The 9,799-nt window shown below is 45.8% G+C and overlaps 1 gene segment (V, D, J or C); it reads right to left on the bottom strand.

Annotated features, from left to right (window-relative positions):
- Positions 1–781: 781 nt before the first annotated feature.
- Positions 782–6,259, bottom strand: LOC105464768 (immunoglobulin heavy variable 4-59-like). The segment is given in 3 exon segments: positions 782–891; positions 5,749–6,069; positions 6,153–6,259. Coding segments are annotated over 3 exon segments (477 nt in total).
- Positions 6,260–9,799: the final 3,540 nt, after the last annotated feature.

Genomic DNA, 9,799 nt, shown 5'->3' with positions numbered 1-9,799 from the left:
ACCTGGCGTGTGCCGAAGACAGCCATCCGGGGAGCTCCTCCCAGACAATAGCTGTGCACAGTGGAGATACTGAGGCGTGGCTGCTGCTGGGACACATGGGAGATCCCTGATGGACAGCCATGCTGTGGGAGGCACCGATGGCCTCGCTGGACTTAGCTTGGACCCAGAGTAGTTAGAGAAGCTCCATCAAACTCCCACTCTTCTCCAGCACCAGTGGTGAGATTGACATTCTGGGGTAACAATGTCTACAGCCTCCTGGCCTCCTGTGCATTTTATGCCTCCAATACTTACGTCTGCCTTTGGGACAAATGAGAATGTTTCCTCTTCTTATAATAAACTTTTCTAATCCAGAGACCTCAGGGGTGGCCACGGGAGCATAAATGTCGAGAGGCTCCCAGAGAGACTGTTGCATGCAGAGGAAGCCACAGACCCTGCAGAAAAGCAGCCCATGACGACCATCTGCACCTGCCCTAGAGCTGCCCCTGTTTTCGGTGGGTTCTGAGAGACCCCTTTAGCCCAGCCTCCTCCCTTATCATTGCAGGAAACTCTGTGTCTGTGTTCACACTGATGCCTTCTTACCGGGTGCCTCACATACAGTGACACACAGCCACGCCCTCTGCTCTCAGACTGTTCATTTGCAAATACAGTGAGTCTTGGCACTTTCTTTGGAGACGGTGAATCTGCTCTTCCCATATTGTGCATAACATATCTGACTTCCATCACACGATATATCTACTACTCACTCCAGCCCCTTCCCTGGAGCCTGGGAAACCGAACTCATTCAGCAGCTACTGAAGGTTAATCCAGAGGTTGCACAGGAGAGTCTCAGGGACCCCCGAGGTTGTCTTGGGTCCTCTCCAGACTCCACCAGCTGTTCCTCACACTGGACACCTGCAAACACATACAGATCCTTGTCAGAAACTGCCTGACATATCCACTGTTTGTCTCAAATATATTCACTCACACTCTATCTCTCTAGCACACTTTTTAAAACAATGACAGTGAAAACCCAGCTCAGCCCAAACTGCATGGTGAGTCCTCCATCTCTAGTCCTGATCACCACATGGAAACCCCTGGGAATCCCAGGGCTGGGGCTTCTCTTCCAAACCTACAGGGTCGGGACTGGGCTGGTTTTCATGAGCAGAGGGAGAAACCTATTTGCATGTCTCCTACTGTATAGAAAGCTCTGGGGTGGGAATCCTGAGGAGCGGCAGGGCTCAGAGCAGATAAAGTGCCCTGGGGGAGATTGGTAGTAATCTTATCACTCAGGAAAACATCATTTTATATTATATGATTGTGCCTTGATGATCATTTATCAGTCATCATCTTATTTCATTTTTACATATTTGCAGAATACATTTAATGCAAGTGTCAATGTTACATTTTAAGGAATATAAATTACACACAGAACAGAGTGGCTTTACAATATGGTCAAGGTCACACAGCTGGACAAAGTCCCATTATCTCTGCCTGTGCCTCTGACCACTAGAGGAGACTCCTCTCCTGAGACAACTCCAGGGCAGTGTGGGACATGCCTAGTGAGGTCTGCAGGATTCTACCCCTGCCAGGACATCTCTGTTTTCTTTTAGTGTGTTCTGTTGTTTACCTGAAATACATACAGAGAAACAGTGTTCATGCATGTGGACTTTCAAGAGTCAGAGATGTTTCAAGTGTTAATAGCCATCTATTTTTTGCTCCTCCTCAACCAACATATTCATTTGTTTCTTTGTTACTGCTTTTTTAGGTACAATTAACAAATCATTGATTCAAATATATACTGCACAGTTTGGAAAATGTTGACGTGTGTGTGCAACCCTTTAATCAGGGCTTCAATTAAGTCGTGTACAATTAAGTTAACCCCTAAATCTTTCTGGCACTTCTCTGTAATTTCATCTTACCACATTACTTTCAACACCCAATTCTCACCAAATTCTCTTCTCTGTTACTTTAGAATACTTTTACCTTCTACGGTTTACACAAATAGAAGTTTATGAAGTGCTTTCTTAATTCTTCAGCTACTTTCACTCAGCACGGTTATTTGCGAATGTAACCATGCTTTTACATGAATGAGAGATGCCTTGATTCTAAAGCTTCATTGTACTTTAGTTCATAATCATATGTCAAATTGTTTAACATTCACCACCTGTAATGGATACGGATATTGGATTTGTTCTCTTAGTTTCTGGCTTTTATATAGAAATCTACTCAGTGTGGGAATGTGATACATGAGGAAACTACGATCTTATTCTGTCCTCATTAACAACAAACCTGAAAAACTATGAATAAAGGAAGAAGAAAAACTTGTAACATGTGAGTTGGTTTCACGGAGCAAACAAGAGGACTGAAATCTGAGGAGACAGACGCCTGCAGAGAGGACTGGGGCCCACATGTTAGTGAACCCAGGGCAGGTGCCACTGGATGAAATTGAGAGAGGAATAGGCTAACCCGGAAATATTTAGTAAGTTTTTTTTTTTTTTTTGGATGCATGTGCTAATGGTGGTAGAGTGTGAATCTACTAGTCCTTGCAGGCTTTTCCCAGGAATTTGAAAAATCCACCGTCAACTCCCTTATCTACTGTCTTGTGGTGCTGACAGGAAGAGAAGAACAGCGAGGACTGTTGAACGCCTGGATTCACCTCCACCATTTCCAGGGGAAATCCACTAAAACCTGCATCCTGTAGGGTGTGGTGGAGTCAACAGAAACCAAAGAAAACAGAGGATTCCCAGGAAACTCCATTTAGAAGAAATTCTTAATCCGTGGGGTGAGTACAATGGAGAAGCTGAGGACACTGGAGAGAAACCACTGTGGCTGGGAAAAGACGCTCTACTCCTGGGGAAGAGGTAAGGACAGGAAAATTGGAAATGTCACCCCGAGAACCACGATTCCTACTCAAGCATAAGAAGAAGGCTGGTTTGGAAGATTGGAGAACGTCCCCATTTGTTCAAGCCCCTCTCCACATGGTCAACTAGGTCTGCAGGAAACAACGTAGCTGCATCAGCTCCCTTCTGGCCTCTGTCATGTGACAGTTTCTTGTGGATTTGCTTTCTGCTCTCTCATGATTTGTTTCCTCTCTCAACTCCTAGCTCCATTCTCCTTTTAATTCTCACTTTATTGAAGAGATTCATATTTAGTTTAGAACATTAAAATCTGTGGAAGTAATTTTCATCTCAAAGCTACCAAATCTAATGAGCTCTCTCCAAGGACGCGCATCTGTTTTTTCTTCCTTTCCTATGGGATATGGCCCTTGTTTCTACCTGACTCTAGCTCTTATTTTCATATGCCTGAGGAGTCCAACCGTCACACGCCCAAGAACGTCTTGGGGGAACGTCCCCTACCATCCATCTCCTCAGCCCTCATGTGCACAGGGGCCACTCTGTCAGCTGTTGTACGTGCTTTAGGGCCTTGAATTTAAAAGCGTCTTTCTCTAGCCCACCAAACAAAATTCCTGGACCTTAAACACCTTCAAGATCCAGTCTTTCTTTCTGCCCCTTTGTTGTTAATATTGTTTTATTCCATTAAAATCCACTGGGAACCTCAGCGACAATAGAGGTGACCAGCCTACCCATCCCATGTGGAACTTCTGCCTGACGGACCCGCCCATGAACTGTACTCCACTGCTCTGCAGCTGATGGGGCCATCTGGACCTTCATTAATAAGAGGTGTGTAATTTATTAAAGAATGACTGAGATCAGCGGGTGCCTGAGCTCCTCAGAACACAGGTGTGGTCCTGCAGGAGAGTCTGTGTAACTGAAATCACATGTGTGTATAACTCGTGACCTCAGCCCATAAGCTGATGCCAGCTTCTGGCCATTCCTGGGTAGCCTGATGAGGGGTGTCCAGAGAAGGATGGAGGCAGGATATGGATTTTAGAGAGTGATGTGGTGCTGGGGGCAGTGACAGCCAAATTTCATTGAAAGTCTGTTCTGCCCTTGGTACTTGGGGAAAACTGGGAAGAAGGGAACAGAACTCAGACCCCATGTAGCTCCTCATTTAGGAAGAGATTCAGTAAAAATTGAGAAAGTTGAAGGAATAGACTATACTTTCAGGGATCATTTCTATAGTTCATTCAAGGAGGTTGAAGAAAAACAGTGATGTTGGTGTGGTTTTTCTTTGACATACTTAGGAGACAGCAGAAGATGGTCACTGGTCAGTCTCCATCCAGCTGGCACTCACTGTCCATTTATTATGTCCAAATAAAATACAACTTTTGTGGCACAGACGCCAGGGCTGGTTTCAGAGACCTTGCCCCAAAAATGGCCAACAGAGGCCTGGCGCAGTGACTCACACCTGTAATCCCAGCACTTTGGGAGTCTGAGGCATATGGATCATAAAGTCAGGAGATCAAGACCATCCTGGCTAACACAGTGAAACCCCGTCTCTACTAAAAATACAAAAAAGTAGCCAGAAGTGGTGGCACGCGCCTGTAGTCCCAGGTACTCGGGAGGCTGAGGAAGGAGAATCGCTTGAATCCGGGAGGTGGAGGTTGCAGTCAGCCGAGATCGCCCACTGCACTCCAGCCTGGCGACAGAGCGAGACTCTGTCTTAAAATTTTAAAAAAATGGCCAACAGGGCCATGACACATTTCTTTTTATGAGAGTTACTATTTTGCCTACTTTATATGGAAATCTGAGAGATGTGCCCAGCCTCAGGGGGCTGCTTCTCCTTCTAGGAGACAAAGCTAACAGAGTTATGTAGTATTAGTCTGTGTGGGTCTTCACAAGAAGACAACAGGAGTGGGTGGTGTAAACAACAAATACTGATTTTCTTACAATTCTGCAGTCTGAATGTCCAAGACCAAGGTGCTGGCAGGGCTGGTTCTTGGTCTGGCTTCTTCCTGGCTTGCACTGGGCCTTCTAGTGCACTATGTCTCCACATGGCCTCTTCTCTGTGTGCACGTGAAAAGTGAGAGGTCTCTGGTGACTCTTCCTCTTCTTATAAAGACAACAGGTCTACTGCATTAGGGTCTCACATGTATGACCACATTTAATCTTAATTAAATACTTAAAATTCCAATGTAGATCCATTGAATTGAAGGTTTCAGCATATGAATTTCAAAGAGGGCACAATTCAGTTGATGACACAAATCAAGAGATGGTGAGAAACATTAGAATATATATATTTTTAATCAAGAAGGAAAAAGTGGGCCATTCAGGAACTTGTAAGAAAGTTCCTAGTACTGGTGAAACTTCGACTGCAAGAGGAACATTTGTCGTCGTCTTCTTCTTTTTTTTTTTAAACGGAGTCTCGCTCCGTTTGGGCTCACCGCAACCTCTGACTCCCAGGTTCAAGCGATTCTCCTGCCTCAGCCTCCTGAGTAGCTGGGACTACAAGCACGCGCCACCTCGCCCAGTTAACTTTTGTAGTTTTAGAAGAGACGGGGTTTCACCACGTCGACCAGAATGGTCTCGATTCCTTGATCTCGCGATCTGCCCACCTCGACCTCCCAAAGGTCGGGAATTACAGCCATACGCCACCGCACCGGGCCTGACTTCCTCCTTTTTTTCTGGCACAAGGATGTGAGGAAGCAGAACCACAGATATCAAAGAAAGAGGAGCCCTGGGGACAGCTGAGGTGCTGGTGAGGAGGGAGAGCACTGAGCAGATGAGGAAGCCCCGCCCTCCCTGCACCTGCTCCTGACCCGGCCTCCTGCTCTGTGGGCCCCGCGCGCCCCCTGCTGGTCCTGAGCGGCACCTGCGCCCGCCCCCTCCGCCTCCCTGCAGGGAGGTTTGTGTCTGGGCTCACACTCACCTCCCCTCACTGTGTGTCTCGCACAGTAATACACGGCCGTGTCCGCGGCGGTCACAGAGCTCAGCTTCAGGGAGAACTGATTCTTGGACGTGTCTTTTGAAATGGTGACTCGACTCTTGAGGGAGGGGTTGTATTCGGTGCTCCCACTACCACCACCGATACCCCCAATCCACTCCAGCCCCTTCCCTGGGGCCTGGCGGATCCAGCTCCAGTAGCTACTGCTGATGGAACCACCAGAGACAGCGCAGGTGAGGGACAGGGTCTCCGAAGGCTTCACCAGTCCTGGGCCCGACTCCTGCAGCTGCACCTGGGACAGGACCCCTGTGAACAGAGAGACCCACAGTGAGTCCTAGGATCAGAGACAACCTCCCATATCGTCATATCTGCATCCTAGAGACGCTCACATCTGGGAGCTGCCACCAGGAGGAGGAAGAACCACAGGTGCTTCATGTTCTTGCACAGGAGGTCCGTGACTCTCAGAGAGCATTTCCCATGCGAGCAGGACCCTGAATTTAAGGAAATGTGTGGTGGCTTCCTGTGGGCACTTAAATGAGGATTTGCATGTGGGTGGTGCCTTTGTATGGAAAGATGAAAAGGGATGAGGGAGGCCCCAGTCTCTCAGGTTCACCCTGGGAGGAGGATGCTGGCTCTACCCTCTGAGAACTCAGTTCTCTACCTGTGACCTCCCCTCACCAAGCCCAGAGTCCTCTTAATCCAGGTAGGAAATGTGTTGAAGGAGCTATTCTGGGTGATGAGTGTGATCATGGATCAAGGACAGATTTTGGAACAGGGTCAATACTGTTCTACCCTTAAAGATTCATGTAAAACCAACCACACACCCAGGTCATCTAAATTGTCATTTACCCCTTTGGACACATTGAATCAGCAACTGAGTGTAATAGTCACAGTGAGTTCAGACAAACCTGGGTGCATCCAATGTTTATTGTAGTTCTGAACATCCATCATAGTTAGTGGGAAGTTCCCTGTCCCAGGAAGTGGGTCATTTTTTAAAAGCACCTGAGAACTGCCCTTCTTTTGAAATTTGAGATTCTGTCTGAGATCTCAGGAGAAAGTAGTGGGACATATCTCCATCCTTCTCAATGTGTAACCCTGACGATGTGGCCTGACCTCTAAACATTTCTATGTGAAAATACATGGATTGAGGATTGCAGTGACAACTTCACACAAAAACTCTGTAACAGGTCAGCACTGTACAATAGTCTCATTACCAAGATTAGTGCAATTACCTTTCCTGGGAACCAGAGGAGACCTCTGTGAGCCCTCTCCTCTGAGAGTACAAGGAACTCTGGTCCTTCCCTGACAGGTCACACCTGTGAAACATGGATGGGCAATGACACTCAAGCCCAGAGTCCTCACCCACATTTTTATCATGTCAGGCCCATCCGCCTCTGAAAGACTTTCTCCTCCATTGATTTGCATGAACATACCCTAGGGTGTGCGGTATTGCAACTTGGGCATTTGACATTAGTTTGGTGAATTATGTAAAAAGTAATCTATCTTTATGAATGTGGGTAACAGGAGAGTCATCAGAAGTTGGGAGTGTTGTAAAATCAGGATAAACCTGGGCTCTCTTCTTAGGACCTAAACAAGTGGGCTGACCTGTGTGACAGCGGAGGGAAAGAGACAGACCCAACAACCAGAGCCTGGTGAGCTCCTTACCTACCAGTTGGTATCTGGGCCTTTTGTTTGAACAGATTCAGAAAGACCTTCCACACCCTCAAAAGAATTATGAACATTAAGGGAAATTAATATACATTTTTATTTACAGATAATAATTCATAGGCTTGTAGACATCTACCTGGGTGTGTACAAGGTTGCTAGGATATGGTCATAGACAGAACAGAAAGAATTATATTTAGTGGGAAGAAAACCAAGGAGTTTCTGAATTTGTAGCTATTGTTAACCACAAATGTGTCAGTTCACTAGATCCTGTTATAATGCTAGGGGTAAAACTTTTTAACATTCTCATAGAGATAAAATCCAAAGGAGTGAAGAGTCAAGTGAGATTCCTTTGAAAATCTCCAGTAACGAACGGGTCAGGAGAAATTGATGATTATCAAAAGAGTGATAATTAAATAAAGTGGTGCATTCCATGTTGAGGTGACAGGGAAGTTCCATCTGACAGCTTGTTTTCCCCTCTCTGAAGAGGGCAGAGTACAGACTAACAGCAGAGAGGGAACTTAGGGCAGGTAGGGGCCAGATGTTTGAGGAGGATGGAGGGTGAGCTGGAGTCCTTGTGAGCCATTCAGAAAAGCAGCAGTGTGCCAGGGTGTATGGAGTCCTCCTGGGTTAAGAGGTGCTGAATATATACCAGTTTCACTGCCCTCATCGTGTTTTATTCTTCGGACTCTTTGGATGTCCAGATTTGAATACTTGGAGTGTTGATGGAACTCAGCACGACTGAGAACTTTTCATTGAAGATATAAGTAACAATATGGATGTAATTAAATTTGAGTTATTTAAATATTATTATTTAAAATGTCAACGTATCTATTAATTTATCTTTCTTTTTCATTTTAGAGACAAAGATTTGTTCTGTTGCCCAGGCTGGAGTGCTGTGTCGTCTATTAATTTTATGGTATAAAAATGATTGGCCCAATTCGTGTAGTCATTTTATCTCCATCAAGGATTTAGGTCCATTTGGCCTGTGACATAGCTCTAGTCATAGAGGAAGAGAGGTGGTTTGTTGAGGCAATGCTGGTTTTTCAGAGGGAAATTTAAACAATCATCTCCTCACCTCACCCACTCCATTTTTACAACTGTGCATGACCCTTGGGAATGCACCCACTATTTCTTACATAATGGGAGTTGACTGTAAAAGTAGCATGAAGATGTGTAAATATAACACCTAGGTAGATAAACTGATGAATTAACAAAGCCTGGAGCCAATTATATTCTGGCATCTTGTTATTTAGTTGTGAATTTATTTTCAGTTGGTTAGTTCAAGTTCCCAAAATTCAATTTCTGCCAAAATAGTCACATACAATAATCTTGAGATATTAAAATGAAAAAACAAACTAATTTGAAAATGAACCCAGCTTCCAGAAGTGAGAATTACTTTGTGGTGAATGGTGGGAAGGGTGGAGATACAACTGAATATCATGATTGTGTTGACAATTGTTTTAATTAGGGGAACTTCTATACATCCCTTATATTTATTAGAAACTGTCATGGAGAAGCTTGATCTAACATAATTAGTTGATGGATCACACAAAAACAATGAAGCTGAAGGTTATTAAGCAGGACTTGCTATTGCAACTTTAGCTTTCCTTTAGAACACATTCCTCTACCTGATGTGGAATTAGCCCAGGTGCTCTGATGAGAGCTTGTCAGTTAAAGACCAGGAAATGGGCACTTACGTGTCTGGAGCAGGGCATGGCTTTGGGATGCTTTGTTAACAAAGTGGCTTTTCGCATCTTCTGGAAATCCTATCAAAATGGGCAAGTTAAGGATCTCTTAGGAGCATCTGTCTATCCCACATTCTTGGCTAATATAAAAGGGGAAGTCAATGCAAAATGAGATCATACGGAAGTTTAGAAAACTGCTGCACCACTGCCTCAGCTCAGCACAGCTTCCTCCTTCCTCAGGGTTTCTGACACTCTCAGGATGTGGGTTTCCACACTGTGTATCTCGCACAGTAATACACGGCCGTGTCCTCAGCCTTTAGGCTGCTGATCTGCAGATGCACTGTGCTGACAGAGGTGTCCATGGAGAAGACAAACCGTTCTGTGAAGCCCTGGGCATACGTTGGGTTCCCAGTGTAGGTGATGATCCATCCCATCCACTCAAGGCCCTGTCCAGGGGCCTGTCGCACCCAATTCATACCATAGGTGGTGAAGGTATAACCAGAAGCCTTGCAGGAGACCTTTACTGAGGCCCCAGGCTGCTTCACCTCAGGCCCAGACTGCACCAGCTGCACCTGGGAGTGGGCACCTGTGGAGGAGGACACAGGATTGCGTGAAGTCTCACTTGACTGGCCTGGTTTCTGCCTCCGCCCTGGGACCTGGGAGCCCCTTACATGTTGCTGCTG

This window comes from Macaca nemestrina, chromosome 7 (genome assembly GCF_043159975.1).
Source record: "Macaca nemestrina isolate mMacNem1 chromosome 7, mMacNem.hap1, whole genome shotgun sequence".
Classification (NCBI taxonomy): Eukaryota; Metazoa; Chordata; class Mammalia; order Primates; family Cercopithecidae; genus Macaca; species Macaca nemestrina.
The sequence above is the reverse complement of the archived record's forward strand: the minus strand, read 5'-3'. Positions and strand labels throughout refer to the sequence as shown.